This window comes from Budorcas taxicolor, chromosome 22, assembly GCF_023091745.1.
Source record: "Budorcas taxicolor isolate Tak-1 chromosome 22, Takin1.1, whole genome shotgun sequence".
In the NCBI taxonomy this organism is placed as follows: Eukaryota; Metazoa; Chordata; class Mammalia; order Artiodactyla; family Bovidae; genus Budorcas; species Budorcas taxicolor.
The window spans coordinates 54794835-54813180 of NC_068931.1; the positions used below are offsets into that span (position 1 = coordinate 54794835).

The 18346-nt window shown below is 40.4% G+C and overlaps 1 protein-coding gene across 1 annotated transcript in view; it reads right to left on the minus strand.

The window, feature by feature from the left end:
* The window catches only part of CCDC68 (coiled-coil domain containing 68), a 58604-nt gene that overhangs the window by 20046 nt on the left and 20212 nt on the right, over positions 1 to 18346 (minus strand). The window contains exons 2-7 of the mRNA XM_052660537.1: positions 16275 to 16403; positions 14387 to 14473; positions 12415 to 12555; positions 11064 to 11189; positions 9157 to 9285; positions 2421 to 2503 (exon numbers count right to left, since the gene is read on the minus strand). Coding sequence (XP_052516497.1) covers positions 2421 to 2503; positions 9157 to 9285; positions 11064 to 11189; positions 12415 to 12555; positions 14387 to 14473; positions 16275 to 16394 — 686 coding nt within the window. The 5' untranslated portion in view covers positions 16395 to 16403. The remainder of the gene's footprint in view (positions 1 to 2420; positions 2504 to 9156; positions 9286 to 11063; positions 11190 to 12414; positions 12556 to 14386; positions 14474 to 16274; positions 16404 to 18346) is intronic.

Here is an 18346-nt window from a genome sequence, read left to right on the forward strand (position 1 = left end):
ACCTATCTAACTCACTATCTATGTTTAAGATAGTTAATTAATTACCCACCCACCCAGTGATAATTAAATCACCCAAGCCACCAAATCAAATTTGGTGATTTGATTAAATCACTAAGTCGCCCACAGCGGCTTCCCTGCCCCATAGGGAAGCAGGCCTTGAATAAGCGGAGATCACCCACAAGATTGGGAGGGGGCACCTGCCACAGACCACTGGTTGGATGTCCATGCAGGTGTTGGTCAGTGTGTTCGATCTGACCAAAACAGGAAGTGGTATTAGGCCAATCAGAATCTTTTCTCTGGAATTTGAAAGGAAGAAATGGTGGGAAAAGGTAACGAATTATCCCGGAAGAACAAAGAACAACAAAAGAGTGAAACTGCATAAATGGCACCTTGCTAAGCAGGGTCAACAAAATAACCTGATTTTTCAAATCACGTTAGGTGCTAAAAGTGTGGTCCTCCTATCTTCCCATGAGTACATCTTCTTTACAGCCATATCTATCCAGTCTTAATCTTGAACAGAAATCCTTTATGCTAGCTTAACCAAGTCTCTGTTGCTTTAACCAAAAGAATCTGACTCATACTGATTTCATTTTCTTGTCACGTAGCAAAGTGAATGCCTCCACACACAGCTCGAAGTAACAAGTAAAACAAATATTTGTGATACCTACCATTTATGAAAACTGCACAAGCCAGGACATTCAAATACCTTTCTGGAAACACAAAACATCCATTTCCCTCAAGATATTTTTAAAACGTCAAGAGCTTTTTGAGAGTTCTTCATCATGACAGCTCATATATAACAGAACTGAAAGAACAGATCAGTTTGGTTTCTAAAATGGTTACATTTTTGGCTCAAACACTGACAAAACCTATTATCCAGAAAAACAAAACAAAACAAAACTATTTTTAAAGGAAAAAATCAAACAAATTGTCTATACTTTTCATGGAAGGCACATTGCACCAACTGTAGTTTTACAGCATGGAAAAGCTCTCTTTAGAAAAAAAAAAGAGGTAAGCCAAAAATTTACTTAGAGTTAAATTATGAGTAAATACAGGTAATTTCAAAGGTTTATGGATATTTTCCATAGTATTTTCTTCCTTATCTACAGAGATGTGTGTAGGTTGCTGTGTTGCACTCAGTCATGTCTGACTCTCTGCAACCCCATGGACTGTAGCCCACCAGGCTCCTCTGTCCAAGGGATTTCCCAGGCAAGATACTGGAGTGAGTTGCCATCTCCTATTCTAGGGGATCTTCCCAACCGAGGGACTGAGCCCGTATCTCTTGCACCTTCTGCACTGGCAGGCAGAGTTTTTATCACTGCGCCGCCTGGGGAAGACCTACCTATAAGTTAGAGATGTGCAGTGCTACAAAAGTTAGAAATCCACCTTCTGGGGCTGTATGCCTGTTCACAAGCATTCAGGGAAATTAATATTAGTGGTATCCCTGTGTGTTTCAAACATGTAGGTACAGGCCCAGTCCAAAATTGTCAGGGTCAGTCCAGTTCTAGACTTTAGCTTCTGTGGGCCAATGAAGAGAAAGAGATAGCAGGGAAACAAAAGGAAATAGGAAAAAATCAAAGGGTCAAGAGAAACTGATGTTTGAGTGTAAGTTATTAAATGAGAAAAAGAATGTGCACATTTTGAGGTTCATAATAGTGCCCAGAGCAATAGTTCTGGATGGATGAACTAAGATCTTGAAACAGATTGAACTTTGAATGTTATATCAGAATATATGATGATTGTGGAAGGCTTAGAATTAAAAGAAAAGAAAGGAAAGGAAAAGAAAAAGTTCAGGCAATTTCATATAATACCACTTATTCTATCATATTTCAGAGAATTTTTCAAATTGCAGCCAAGCTGTCAAGCCATTTGATATCCATAAACTCTTAAATCCACCCCCACCCCTAGCACACCAAGGACCAGCACACCAAATGAGTATTTGTAAGTAAGTCCCAAGAACTAAGGATGCTTTTCACAGTATTTCCTTCATTATCTACAAAGTTGGGAGCGTGACAAAACTGTCTTATAATTCCACTTGTGGGCTAGCTAATTTAATGCCAGCTGAAGCAGACATCCATAAACCAAATCAGAAGCATCGGGTGAACGGAGACCTCATCAGCACCCTGTTCAGCACCAGGGGAGGGGACAGGCTCATTTACTCTTCAAAAGGGTTTACTGCCCCCCTCCCACACACATAGCCATCTCCCTGTACCCCCAGTGACCTTTGCTTCCTTCCTGATCCCTCGGTAGCTAGAAAGGAAGAGAGCACATGGCAGTTAATACAAAGAAATCTCCCTTCCTCACGCACTTTCAGGCTTCCTTTCTCTTGCGGGATAGAAGCCTTCTATCCTCTGCTCAGTGGACCAGAGGAGGGCAAATACACCAGGAACTGCTTTTACTTTGGAGGTAGATTTGCAAACCTTTTAGCATTTGTAGCGTTGGATTTGAGATGCAGAAGCTTGTTTTCCAAAGACAGTTTTTTTTCTAGCAGTGTTCTCTTTTCCTAGGAGAAAATAAGGACAAATTTTGCTTATTTCTTGTCCTCGGTGTGTGGGTGTGTTTCGCAAGGCATTCTTGCAAACTGTTCACTAAAGATGCTTCTTGTAATACCAGAAATACGTTTTGAGCTCGAGTTAATTTCATAGGGAGCTGTTACAGTCCATCCCAGTGGCCCAGACAGGCATTCTCCTGCATGGTTTCAGCTCAGCACAGTTCAGTCACTCAGTTGTGTCCAACTCTTCGCAACCCCATGGACTGCAGCATGCCAGGCCTCCCTGTCCTTCACCAACTCCCGGAGCTTGCACAAACTCATGCCCATTGAGTCAGTGATGCCATCCAACCATCTCATCCTCTGCCGTCCCTTTATAAGTAGCTGAATGACAGGTCAAGACTAGGTGCCTTCACCGCCTTCACTTGTCTAGAGACCTTGGCTCCTTCCCTAGCCCACTTCTTGGTCAAACTTCTGTGGCTCTCCATCCCATCCCAAATGCTAACTGCTCATCTCTCTCTAGGCACTGGTTCTCCCATCATTCCACCTGCTTCTCCTACATTAGTCTCAGTTATTGGTATCCAAGGATACTGTTGCCCTGGTCTTGATACCTACCTCTCACACGGCAACTGTCAGAAGGTAGAAAAGTAGTAAGTGTATTTTTAGTGAAGGCTCAAAGCCATAAGTGATAAAGTCACTTCCTAATTAGGATGGAACAGAAATTTTGACATTTTGAAAGAATACCTACAGAAACGTCTTGATGTCATTATTAAACAAAACTCTTTCCATCCAAGAGGAAAACAGACACATCCATGAAAAACTAAGCTGTCATGATTGTACTCTTTTTTATATTTGATGGAAATAGATGTTTTGACACTATTTGCAATGCTGGTTAAAATCATACATTCTGCAGAATTTATATGGTAAAATACAAGACAGTGCCATTGTAGCAAAATATCAGAACGTCTTGGGACATGGACTGACCTGGTTTTGAAACTTGGTGACTGTGTAGTTTTTGCCAAGGCTTTAACCTCTCTAGCTCTTATCACTGTTAAAAAAAAAAACTAACCAAAACTTATGATTCAAAATACATGATTTTAATGTCATATTGGGTCATTGTTTAATAACCTGACCCAAGGAATTTTTAAAATTCTCTTAGAGAATTTCTTTGTGTTTGACTTTATTTTTTATTATTTGATTAGAGCCCTGATTTTGTGCAGTTGCTTGTTAATTTGTGGGTTTCTGCCTGGTAGAAAAGTAATCCCAAAGATTATGGTTTCTTGACTTAAAGAATATTAACTACCTTTGTATCTAACCCAGTAATCTATCCTATGTCCCTTTTTTCAAAATGCAGGTCAACAGCCAATTTCAAAAAATATTTTATTTAAATCAGCTTTACCATCTTGTTGGCTCCTTCTAGTTAAGGAGTTGAATAAAACATCTGACATGTATTCATTAAATATATCAGAGTCATTTTTTTGACTTTTCGAACATCCCTAAAATGGGGATAATACTACCTACATTGAAATGTTGGGATGATTGGGGATGTATGTGAAAGGTCGACATGCTTTTCTAGAACGCGTTAGAACCTCAACATATAATAATGTTAAGATGCCATGTATGTCATATGTGTGCTGTTAATTTTAAAATTTATACTAAATTTTTCAAAACGTTTCTGTGGCACTCTGGTTTTATATACATATACATCATATATATTTTTCTGCTGTAGTCCTAGTTGATCTGAGGGAACAAGATACTCTGAAAGTTTATTATGATATTTGGATCCCCAACGAAACATATCACTTATAATATATTTTGAATTTACAGGAAAAAAAAAAGGTGTTTTAACAAACATTCTTCCTAATGGACTTACTCTCTGTTCATGGATCTTTATAACAAGGATTTAAGCAGACCACACAGTGGGACAAGCAAATAGTCTGCCTTAGCCAAGGCTCCAGTATTCAGCTTGAACTTTTTTAAATCTAATTTTTATTTTATATTTGAGTATAGTTGATTTACAATGTTGTGTCAGTTCTGTGTAAAGTGGTTCAGTTTTACATATACCCATTCTTCTTCATATTCTTTTCCTGGGTGGATTATTACGGAATATTGAGTAGAATTCCATGTGCTATACAGTAGGTCCTTGAAGCTTGGACTGTTAATGTTTTCTCTCTGACAACAGGGAAGATCACACTACGCCAGTTAGCACTTTTCACTTTTCAGGGACCGTATCTTCTGGAAAGGAAAAAGCATTCACAGCGCCACCCAGTGGACAATACACTCTTGCCCAAACCACACCTCTGAAGAGCATCTTGTTCCCTCACCCTATTTTCGGAAGATGGCTTCCCTGATAGTTCAGTTGGTAAAGAATCCACCTGCAATGCAAGAGACCCTGGTTCAATTCCTGGGTCAGGAAGATCCCCTGGAGAAAGGATAGACTACCCACTTCAGTATTCTTGGGCTTCCCTTGTGGCTCAGCTGGTAAAGAATCCGCCTACGTGGGAGGCCTGGGTTCCACCCCTGGGTTGGGAAGATCCCCTGGAGAATGGAAAGGCTACCCACTCTATTCTGGCCTGGAGAATTCCATGGACTATACAGTCCATGGGATCACAAACAGTCAGACATGGCTGAGCGACTCTCACTTCACCACTTCATTTACTGATCAAGGTGAAGTGGACACCAATGTAAATCATTGCCATATGTTAACATCTAAATGGTTCAGGAATCACGGGCATCCTTTTTATCCCACAGCAGAGAAGCTGGGGGCATAACAGAAAGGACTGTAAACTGCTAACTGGAGAACTGTGGAACAGTTCCTTGTTCACACGGTCCTCGTTTATAAAATGATGATAACGAATTAGGTGGTCTCAAAAGTGCCTCTGAGCTCTAAAATTCTACTAGCGCTAAATCAACGACACTGGAAAACAGATACGACGCAACCGTAGTGCACTGTTAGCCAAAGGAACATATGCCATATTAAAATGCTCTTATTGGGCGCTTTTGCTGGCATATCACTGTGTTTATGGGATTCATTCTCACTGCATTCCTGATTAAAGTGGGACAGATGGTGAAGGTTTTAAGTAATGTGTTCATTACCAGACCTCATACCACTAATGGCTATTTACTGGAGCAGTGGCTTGTGCAAGTGAGTAGAAAATGAATCCTTCTCCAGGGGGGTGCTCACCACCAGGGCAGTATTTATCAACCTTTGTTGGGGATGTTCATTTTTAATTGTCATTTCTTTTTGAACTCGTGTCTTTTTCTTATTAATACTAAGGTATTAACAGTAACCCCTCCTCATTCTGACACACACTCCGCTACTGAGAAACTCTTCATCATGGCCTGTATGCTCAGTACCTCCTTAAAACAAGATGCTACCAAGCTTTGCTTCTTATATTTGTTTGATTATTTTACAAATATAATGTATCCTTAACTATGTTAAAAAAAATTCCTTCACATTTTCTTTCCACTGCATCCCCATCTACCTCCACTTCCCAGAGATCCCCAAAGACTCCGCTTCAGGAAGTCACTGAACTAGAATGTTCTGGAAGGGTCCTGCATGGCCTTGCTGAACCTTGGGCGTCCAGTCCACTCCTGTCACAAAGCTCCTCGCGAGAACTCTCCATTAAAGGTCAATATCAAGAAGAATGGCAGGCCATCACTTCTCAAAATCTGCCAGGATCTAAGCTGCTTAACCTCATTCTGGGGTCCGTTCCCCCGCCTTCAGTAGGATGTCAGCTTCCCTGAAGACCTCTGTGAGAATGCATGAAAGGAGGGCTGGGAAGTTCCTGGAGTCTCACACGACCCAGATACATTATATTGCAATCTCCACAAAGAGACTATATCTGGTCCACTCCAAATAGATATCTAGCCTCTAGCTCTGCCTGGTACATGGTAGGAGCTCAAATATTTGTTGAATATATAGTCCAGTGAATATACCCCAGAATTCTGAGATGAATTCACATCCAGGGCAGATTTCCTCAGGTTTCTAGAAGATAGAAATTACATTCCATTATTCGTTGTTAATTTTCACGGACTGACAACTGGCCACTAAACGTGACCCAGTGTTACTGGGTTTGAGGTGATTGCAAACCTAAATTTAAATGTCAAGCTGGTTAATCAAGTAGTTTAATTAAGCAACTCTATTTGAATTGAAGGACTTCCCCGGTGGCTTAGACGGTAAAGTGTCTGTCTACAATGCGGGGGACCCAGGTTCGATCCCTGGGTCGGGAAGATCTCCTAGAGAAGGAAATGGCAACCCACTCCAGTACTATTGCCTAGAAAATCCCATGGACAGAGGAGCCTGGTAGGCTACAGTCCATGGGGTCGCAAAGAGTCGGACAAGGAATTGTCTTCCTTTCCTCGATGCAAATGTCCCTTGTGCTATCTGAGTTTGCCAAACAATTTTGTTGCTGTTATTTAGTCGCGAAGTCATGTCCAACTCTCTGTGACCCCATGGATTGTAGACTGTCAGGCTCCTCTGTCCATGGGATTTTATCACAGGATAAATATTCTTTTTTAAAAAAACTTTTTACTTTGTATTGCACTACGGCCAATTAACAATGCTGTGATAGTTTTGGGTGGACAGTAAAGGGAATCAGCCATGTATATAGATGTATCCCTTCTCCCCAAAAATCCCTTCCCATCCAGGCTGCCACATAACATTGAGCAGAGTTCCTTACGCTTTACCCTAAGTCCTTGTTAGTTTTCCATTTTAAATATATAGCAACATGTATATGTCGATTCCAAACCCCCTAATTATCTCTTCCCCATCCTCTCTCCCTCCTGCAACCATAAGTTCATTCTTTAAGTCTATGAGTCTGTTTCTGTTTTGTGAATAAGTTCACTTATATCATTTCTTTTTACGTTCTGCATATAAGGGATGCCATACGATATTTCTCCTTCTCTGTCTGACTTACTTCACTCAGTATGACAATCTCTAGGTCCATCCATGTTGCTGCAAATGGTTTATTTCATTCTTTTTAAAGTCTGAGTAATACTCCATTGTATATATATATCACATCTCCTTTATCTATTTGCAGGATAAATACTCTCACAGCAAAGTATTCATCCAAATGTTACAGTTTGTCCAACACATCTAAATTACAAACTGCTAACTTACAAACTGCTACACGTGGGCAAACCAGCTACTTGAGGGCATTCTAGCCCTGTGATTTTGGCCAAAGTAAAACACTGAACATCACCCACCATACAACACAATTGTAGCTGTAGTTGATTATTATTACTAAGTTCAGTTAAGTTTAGGCTTCTTTAACTTTCTTGATTTCTTCATAGGACCTTCATTAAGATCACAAATTCAGCCAAACTCACAGTTATAAATTAAATTCTTAGGAAATATGTAAAAAATTGATCAAAATTTCTCAGGCAAATATCCTGAATGTTGACATGTGATGCTTTGGAAGTGACATTTCTAGGAAAGGGAAAGTCGCTCAGTCGCATCCAACTCTTTGCAACCCCGTGGACTGTAACCTGCCAGGCTTCTCTGTCCATGGAATTCTCCAGGCCAGAACACTGGAGTGGGTAGCCATTCCCTTCTCCAGGGGATCTTCCCGACCCAGGGATCAAACCCAGGTCTTCCATATTGCAGGTGGATTCTTTACCAAGCCCCCAGGGAAGCCCTGACATTTCTAAAATAGCCTCAGTTCAAGCAGATTCATAAAAGAAAATAAGGCTGAGAAGAGTGGAGGCAAATCGGCAAATTCATATAATAAATATAAAAATGCATTGAGAAGAGGGCAGCAGAGGATGAGATGGTGAGACAGTACCACCGATGAGGGACGTGAATCTGCAAATTCCAAGAGAGCGTGAAGGAGAGAGACTCAGTGGACATAGATTTGAACACTTTGGATGAAGGACGGAGGAGCATGGCACGCTGCAGTCTGTGGGGTCTTAGTCATGACTGGAAAACAACGACAACACTGGGCAATATTTACGAGAAGTTAAAAGAGTCTGTATTACCTACTCCAACTCAGTTTCAAAGATGCCAACGGTCCATTTATTATTAACAAATATTCCTTGGTTTGTCTGAATTCTGAATTCTAAGGCATGCCAAATGAAATGTGTTCATTTTTGTCTGTATTTGGAGGGCCAGCTACTTAAAGGAGTGCTGCATGAAACTTTTCAATAATTTTTGTTCTATTATTATTCTTCCCTAAATTGTCTCTTTTGAAAGTTACAATTTCCATCGAATGTCTTTTCTTATTTGTGAACTATGTCTGTCCTATGGCAAGCATAGGATTTTATAAACCTAAAGGGAACACGGTTGGCCAAAACTAAACACTCCATTGACCAGTACACAGTGCTACGATTGCAGGGATCCACTGCACTATTATAGTAGCAGGTGGACTTTGTGATCCTTTCCAGTATTTCTACTCATGGCCTCACCTAGTTCCCCTTTCTCAGCCATACCTTTACTAGGGAAAAAAAGTGACATAATATGACTGCAGTGTTTGTAAAAAGGTAAATCAGTAACCACAACACACATCATATAAATGTGTGAGGCAAGAAACGAACATTATTGAGCGCATTCTAACATCTTCAGCTACAAAGAGCACTTTCACTTAATGCTACTTATTTTCATATTATTTTCATTCATTCTCATCCTAACCATATCAGGAAAAAGTGCCTTTAATTCTCCAAGGACCTACCTTTTCCATTCTTTGTACAAGATTCTCCAACTCTGTGATTTGCTTATGTTTTTCTTCAAGCTTTTCAGCAATTTGATCCAGATTTTCAACATGTTGTTTCAATTTCTGTTCTTTTTCAAGTTTGTCAACCTTTGGTTAGAAAAGCAGTTGTCAGCCCATTGTTTTAACTAAACTTATACAGATATTATCTCTTGCTATAATTTATATATCTATATAAATTAATAATTTACACATATTTAGAATTACTTCTGTGAATTCAGTCTTCCTTTAAAATAAACCTGATGGACTACAGCAACACTAAATCAATGGAGAATTAACAATACATAAATATTATTTCTAGAAGTTGATATCTGTTACTAAAAAGCATCCTCTCTGAAAGAGGGACAGAAAGAAAAGACAGTAATTCTAAAAAAGCAAAACTTTTGAATTTTTCTCAACAAAACTTACATAGAACAAAACCAAGATCTTATGTCTTCAAGTAAAAAATGTTTTATTTTCAATCAGAAAATGTGATAAAAGCAGAACACTTATCTCCACGCTGTCAGGGGGTTATCTCTGAGCCACTGAACCTAGGAGTTACACTAACAGTAGAGAAGTCTTTAGCAGGCAGGCCCCAGGCCACACGTGGGAGAGCTTCTACTGACTTGTACTTGACATAAGCAGGCACATCTGCTTCTGTATTTAATAGGACTTGAGATTTTTTGGTTTAAAAAAAAAAGTATCTGATTTCCCTTGAACACACTAGGTGGGCATTCCTGCCCTGGAACCCCAGGCTGGGCAGAGTCCCTTTGGCAGGGACACGGGCACTTCCGTCCACCCTGCTCACTTGCTCACTTGGGTACTTCACCCGCATCCTCATGCCTACGAGTCTGTGACCATCACCCCCAGAGCAAGCCTGAGGGCGTGTCACCTAGGCAGTGGGTTTCCTCCTGTGCTCCCCGGGGACCCTCCTAGGGCCGGAGCTGGCAGGGACCAGATGCCCCACCCAAGCCTGAATGAGCCTTCCTGTTTTGAGTTTTGACAAACACATATACACACATTTCCCCTCTTCCCTAGTCCTGGATACATTTTCCAGATACGGTTTTATTGGTCTTAGGATACATAGTTCAGGTTTAAAAATAAATGAAAAAAAAAGTGTATGTGTATGATATACAGACATTCATATAATATTATATGATTTTAATGATTTTAAATATAGAAATATAAAATATAATTTAATATGAAATATATATGTACATATACATGATTTTTGTTTGTTTCCCTATAGAATCGTTACAGGACCAAAACAATTTTGAACCTATTTATCAAGCCCAACTTTATCATTTAAAAAAGAATTTTTTTAATATTTATTTTTTAAACTAATTAATTAATTTGGCTGTGCCAGTTCTTAGTTGTGACATGCAAGACCTTTAGTTGCGGCACGTGGACTCTCAGCTGCATGTGAGCACGTGGGATCTAGTTCCCTGACCAGGTATCGAACCTGGGGCCCTTGTATTGGAAGTGCAGAGTCTTAGCCACTGGACCCCCAGGGAAGTCCCCCAACTTTTTCATTTTAGAGTCAAGTCCAGAGAGATAGAATGACTCAAACTGGGTCACCTAGTTAGTCAAAGGCAGAGCCAGAAGAGAAGCCACTGGCTAGTGTCATGGGGCCATCCCTGATTTCTAGGCTGAGTGGCATGTCCTTCCTCCCGCCAGCGCTCTGCAGGGCTCTGGGCAACAGTGGCAACAGAGCAGCTTGGTAACATCCAGGTACCAAGTACCAGGGCTCGGGGGAGATCAGGGCAGAAGACAGGCAGACTGCCCTTCCCGGGGCCTGCCTGGTCACGTGGCCATTGCCTGTTTCACATCTAACTCCTCCCTAAAAGGGAGACTTGGACAACTTGGAGGTTAGTTCACCAGCTCAGTACCTGGAGGAGGTGCCGCCTGTCCTCATGCTTCTTTCTAACTTCTTCAGACCGTGTTTGATAGTTTTCCAATAATCTCTGGGCCACATTTCTTAGAGCCGCTGCTCCTGCTTCTCTGGAGGCTTCGAGCTAGAAACAAAAGGTCACTGTGCACGCTCTGACATGTACAATAAGAAAGGTTAAAGACAGGGCAGTTTGATGGGCAACCAAAAGCACAGTCTGTAACCAAACCATATGCACCATCATAGACAATGGCTAGGAGGAAAGATGCTGTTACCTGGTAAGAAGAAAACATAAAATGAGAAAGCCCTATTTAGTGGGGCTGTCATGAAAGTGATTAGCACTGGGCAGCCAAGCAAGAGCCAAGAACAACACCCTGCATTAAAGACCACACCTTGTAAAGCGTTCCCTGGTGCCCCATTGGCTTATACACGAATTTGCAAGCGTTTTATCATCAGTGGCGACGACAGGACTAAAAATGTATTTCCTGAAATAGAAGCTGGACAAGATTGAAGTACTAGGGGCAATAAAGATAAAGTGTCATGAATCTTTCGAGGATTATCACCTAAGAAATAATCAAGGATGACTACAAAGATTTACCTACTAAATCATTATAAGACTGTAAATGTGCTAAGTCGCTTCAATCATGTCCAGCTCTTTGCAACCCTATGAACTGTAGCCTGTCAGGCTCTTCTGTCCATGGGATTCTCCAGGCAAGAATACTAGAGTGGATTGCCATGGCCTCCTTCAGGGGATCGAATCCCAACCCGGGGATCGAACCTGTGTTTCTTATGTCTCCTGCATTGGCAGGTGGGTTCTTTACCAGTAGCACCACCTGGGAAGCCCCATAAAACTGTATATAAAATAAGCCAAAAAAAGGAAACTATAAGGCACCAACAAGTAATTAGCTAAACAAAACAATAAGACATTTCACTATGAATTTATATGCAATTATTAATATTAATTATTGTATATGTAAAGATTTTTAAATTTTATTGCAGTAAAAACACTTAACATGAGACTTGTCCCATTAACAGATTTTTAAGTGTGCAATACAGTATTAACTATAGGCACAATATTATACAGTAAATCTCTAGAATTCACTCATCTTGTACATCTTGAAACTATACCCATTGAACTTTTGTAAAATCATTTTAATAATAAAAATTATCTTCAAAATAAAACAGTGAGATTAAATTTATCAAGTGTAAAACTGCTTCACTAAGTTTGTGAGCACATTGTGTGGATTTATGGATATACGTGGATGTCTGTCTGCTCTCACAGAAGCATGAATCTATCTTCTAGGCTCAAAGGCTCAAAGTACAAAAGGAGAACTTCCTCCTACTGGTCACACCTTGATTTTTAACACTTCATTCTCTTTGTTCATTTCTAAGAGCTGTAGGTCTTTTTCTTTTATCCTTTCCATGAGCGGATCCAAACTGCCACAAGAGGAATCCACCGCAGAGTCAGAGCCATTTTGAATGTTTCCACAGCGCTGAAATGAACAAACAAGAAAATCACACACCTGACTTTTCTTTTACTTTACTAACTTTGATAACAATAATTATCGCTCAGTATTACTTCTGTCAATGGAGTAGTAAATAGCAACCCACCCCCAGTATTCTTGCCTGGAAAATCCCACGGGCAGAGTAGTCTGGCGGGCTACTGCCCATGGGGTCACAAAGGGTCAGACACCGCTGAGCATAGCACAGCACATTACATGTATCAAGGAAGATTCAGGTCAACACAAATAAATCTTTTGACTCTAAAATATCAATGAGAAATTCTAGATGAAGCAGCTGGTCCCTATATTTGCACAAATTTGGATAGATTCTTATATTGAAAGGAGAGAAGTACATCTTTCATGCCTTTTACATTCTCTACAGTTTCACATATACTATTAAGACCTTTGAGGAGATTGATGATATCCACAAAGCCAGTTGGCTTGTTTTTTTGTATCTATGTTGTTTGCTGACCTCCTGCGGTTTGAGATCCCCGAGGCAGACCCACTGGAAACACAGCTCATCTACATCCCCAAGAAGCTATTCCTATTAAGAATAGCTCCAACAACCTTCCCACTGTTCTAGCCAATGGTTGATACTGGAGTGGGTTCCATTTCTTCCTCCAGGGGATCTTCCCGACCCAGGGACTGAAGCAGCATCTCTTGGGTCTCCTGCATTGGCTGGCAGATTCTTTATCACTGAGCCACCTAGGAAGCCCTAGGGGTAGATAACCAGCCCTCGATTCACTCAACCCGTGAACAGTATATGATGCAACAGTTCCTGCTCGCTTTCTGAAACCCTTCTTTGCTCATCTTCAATGGCCCTATTCTCTCCCACCTTTCCTCTTTATTCACTAGCTTCACTTCTTTCCCTCCTGTGATGATTCCTCTTCTTCTTCCCAGTATCTAAATATTGGAAATCTCAGGACTCCATGCTTAGGTTTTCTCTCACTTCTATCCACACTCATGTGTTTGGTCATTTCCTCCACTTTCAGAACTTTAAATACCATCCTTACTCTCCAAATCTCTACCCCATAGTCTGAGCCTTCTAGCACAGACCTCTGCCCTTAACTCCAGAATCAGCTATCCAACCATCCATTAGAACCTTCACATGGAGCTCTACAAAGCAACTCAGCATAGTCAGAACTGAATGTTTGATCTTTACTGTCATTCACAACATTAATCATTTTTCCAGCTTTAGAGCACTTAAGAAAATAATTGGAGCTGGTTGTGTTAGTGTGGGAGATAAGAATGATAAAGACTATGGTTATGCATCATCGTATGGTACTTTCTAGTATTCTCTGTGGCCATTCTACAGAGCAGATGACACTGTCATTGATGAGGTACATGTGGTTCAGATGAGGTTTAACCTGGCATAACCCAGACTAGGGCAAGTGCAGAGTGCTTAAAATTATGAATAAAAGGCTGGTCATGGGGGAAGGACTGTCTGATCACTCAGCCTAATGGCTCCAACTGGGTGTCAACTGGTGTGACCCCGGCAAATCTAAGTCTGTACCTTTGTCTATCGCTGTAACATGTTGCTTCCACTTACTGGGCCAAAATCTTCCCATATACTTTAGATGAGTAAGTCAGGTTTAAAATATTCAAGTAAGATCTGGCCACTCCAGTCTAATCCTACTAATGACATCTGTGGTTAAATATTTCATACATATGCTCATTAATATCTTTAGATACCAACGAAAGATTTAATACTTGACATGCAAAGAATAATTTAATAATATCAAAGTTATTTAAATGAAGTTTATATGGCTTTATGTTCACTTACTGAAGGAATAAAAGTGGTACATTTAGATAAATTCATTACCTTTGCATCTAGTTTGTGATTTGTACTGCTATGTCTTACTTCATCTCTAAATATTTGATTGCGGATCTTTTCCAGAGTAGTTCGAATCTAAAAGAAAAAAAGAATATTTTTTTCAAAGGCATTTAATCCCCAAAACTTTCTTTTTCTATACCAGTTACAGGGTACTAAATTTATCTGAAAGTAGTACATATATATTGATATCATATTTAAACAACTGCCATCAACTTAACTTACATTTATGCTAATATTGTTTAGATTGCAGAAAATGAGCATTTTTGTCTTTAAAACTATTCCTTAGGCAAACCTAAAATATAACCGAAATGAATGTTTTACCACAAAGTAATTGCTATTTAGTAATTAGTGTTTAATACTATTTAGTCCTATTTTTTTATATAGTAATTTCCTACTAATTTGCTATTTGGTAATGACTATAAAACAATTACTATTGGTAATCACTACAAAATAATTACTATTCAGTAATTACTACAAAATAATTACTATCCAATAATAACTACAAAATAATTACTATCTAGTAATTACTAGAGAATAACTACTATTTAGCAATTACTAGAGAATAATTACTCAGAGGAGATCATACAAATTTATACATGAAATACAAGCTTCATGTCTTGGTGATCTATGGAACTGCAAGACACTCAAAGATGAATTACTTGACCTGAATAATTTATAAACTGCTGCTGCTGCTGGTAAATCACTTCAGTCGTATCAAACACTGTGTGACCCCAGAGACGGCAGCCCACCAGGCTCCCCGGTCCCTGAGATTCTCCAGGCAAGAACACTGGAGTGGGTTGCCATTTCCTTCTCCAATACATGAAAGTGAAAAGTGAAAGGGAAGTTGCTCAGTCTTGTCCAACTCCTAGTGACCCCATGGACTGCAGCCCACCAGGCTCCTCCATCCATGGGATTTGCCAGGCAAGGGTACTAGAGTTATAAACTAGCTATGTCCAAATTCTTCCATCTGTTCTAAAACACATTTTATGGGAATATATACTTTTGTCAGCCATTATCACTGGATTCTCAGTAAGATTTCACATTTTTAATCATGTGCAACATGTAGTCATTGGCGATAGTTACTCTGAACTGCTTAAGAAGGTGTTCCTTGCTGGGTAAGGAAAGACAGGAACTCAGCAAGAAAGGTAAACATCTAGCTGGCAACACAGTCTCCACGCTTATGAAAGAACTAAGAAATGTATGAAACAGCAGGATAGGACGCCCCTGGTGGTGCACTGGATAAGAATCCACCTGCCAATGTGGGGGACACGGGTTTGATCCCTGATCCAGGAAGATTCCACATTCCGCAGAGCAGCTAAGTCCATGCTCCACAACTACTGAGCCTGAGCCCTAGAGCCCACGGGCCACAACTACTGAGCCCGCAACTACTGCAGACCCAGCGCTCCAGGGCCTGTGCTCCGCAACCAAAGATGCCAACCCAAGGAGAAGGCCGCACACCACAGTGAAGAGAAGCGCCGGCTTGCCTGGCCCGCATCTAGAGGAAGTCCACGCACAGCAATGGAGACCCAGAGCAGCCCAAACCAACCAACAACCACAGCGACAAAAACCCCAGGAGGATGCAGGGGCGAACAGCAGGGGACAAATTAAGCGCTGACAGGCGTCCCAGACCCTCCTGGTCCTTTACTCAGTTTTATTCCAAGTGAAGAACAGAGGCTCATACCCTCAAGAGAAACGGTTACACACTCAGGAGAAATGCACCCATGTTTGCATGTCAGCTATCAAGGCTGTCCTTTGCCAAACTAGGTTTGTGCTTCCTCACATATTCTAGGGAGGGAGAAACAAAGCCCGCTAATTTGCAGCAGACTTTACTGTAAAAACTCATAGCGTGCTAACATGATTTCCAGCGCCCACATACCTTTTTCACGTATTCGGTCTCTTCAATAATGTGAGCTGATGGGGACTCGTACAAGGCAGAATCATCTTCCGTCTTCCCCCTCTGGGGCACTGTCACGGTCCCCGTTACTGTTGTCATCATGACATCCAGCTTTAGGAAAACATAAATCAGTTGGACAAAACTAATTCCTTTGATGTTGTAATTCTGTGGTTGTAAACTGAACGGAGTTCTGTACTGGCACTGTAATCAAATATAGTAATACTAGAAAATATTATAAATTATTGAAATCTGCATGTATCTAAGATCCAGGAATTAACTTAATATTAAAACACCACCAGTTGAAACAATCATTGATTAGAAATTTAAAAATTAAACTGAGATAGAAAAATATGGAATTTTTCTTCTTATTCCATATTAATTAGACTATAACATCTCAAAGTAGAGACTATGCCTTATTCATATTCATATTCTAGCACATTGTAAGAGAAGGCTATGGCACCCCACTCCAGTACTCTCGCCTGGAAAATCCCATGGACGGAGGAGCTTGGTAGGCTGCAGTCCATGGGGTCACTAAGAGTCAGGCACAACTGAGCGACTTCACTTTCACTTTTCACTTTCATGCATTGGAGAAGGAAATGGCAACCCACTCCAGTGTTCTTGCCTGGAGAATCCCAGGGACAGACAAGCCTAGTGGGCTGCTGTCTATGGGGTGGCACAGAGTTGGAGACGACTGAAGCAACTTAGCAGCAGCAGCAGCACATTGTAAGTGCTTAATAAATGTCTATGGAGCTAAAATGAGATAAAATCATATGTATATAAAAATGCACACACATATATATAACTTACAATAAGGGCTTCCCAGATGACACAAGTGGTAAAGAATCCACCTTCCGGTACAGGAGACGCAAGAGACCTGGATTCAATCCCTGGGCCAGGGCAGCTGTCCTGAAGAAAGAAATGACAACCCACTCCAGTATCCTTGCCTGGGAAATCCTATGGACAGAGGAACCTGGCAGGCTACAGTCCACGGGGTCCCAGAGTCGGACATGGCTGAGAACACAGGACATGTATAACTTACAAACATGTAAGTATTTCATTTTACATGTCACAGAGACCTTTAATATTCTGCATTTTATTTAACTCTCAAAAGCCTGTAAAGGCCATTTACCAAAGAACTATTTGTAATAAGAAAATATCGAGAAATGTGCAGATGCCCACAAAAAGAGGACTGATTAAATGAACTATCTACAACTTCCCTAGGATATATTTCTTCAATGAAAAAGCATGGGGCAGAAAAGGATACATAGCATCATAATTTCTCTAAGAAAGGTGAGAAGGATGGAAGGAGAAAATCTGTGATTTATAGTTTTGACACTGAACAGTGTAATTATTTTACCTAATTATAAAATATAACTAAATTAAAAGGAAAAATATCTTCCAAAATAAAAAACAAGAAGCAAATACATCTGCCTACCAAATTGGTGGCATATCCACATGAACTATTTGAAGTGACACACGTGTGCTCACTCAGTCATGTCCAGCTCTTTGCAACCCCATGGACTATAGCCTGCCAGCCTCCTCTGTCCGTGGGATTTCCCAGGGAAGAATACTGGAGTGGGTTGCCATTTCCTACTCCAGGGGATCTTCCTGACCCAGGGATCGAACCCGAGTCTCTGGCGTCTCTTGCGTTGGCAGGTGGATTCTTTACCACTGAGTCACCTGAGAATCCTGGGACTGACTTTCCCAGGTGTGCTATGTCCTAAGAACAAAAAGAATCACAAAGCAATCTTAAGCTGTACTCACTAATAATACTGTCAGTGGAAACATTGCTATTTTGAAACCATTATATGTGTGTGCATGCATGCATGCGAGACACCCACATGACAGAAAACGTAGAATGAAGAAGTCACTGCCTCAATGTCTTAAGAGCCAAAATTTTTATCATAAAAGAAAAAATTCTAAATTAGAACCAAAAATGTTCTGTAAAAATCTTATAATCCAAACTGAAACCATGAGTATAAAATATTTATCTTCATTTAAAAATGTATATTCCAAGTCTATCCACTGAAAATTTAGAAATAGAAGCAATTAAC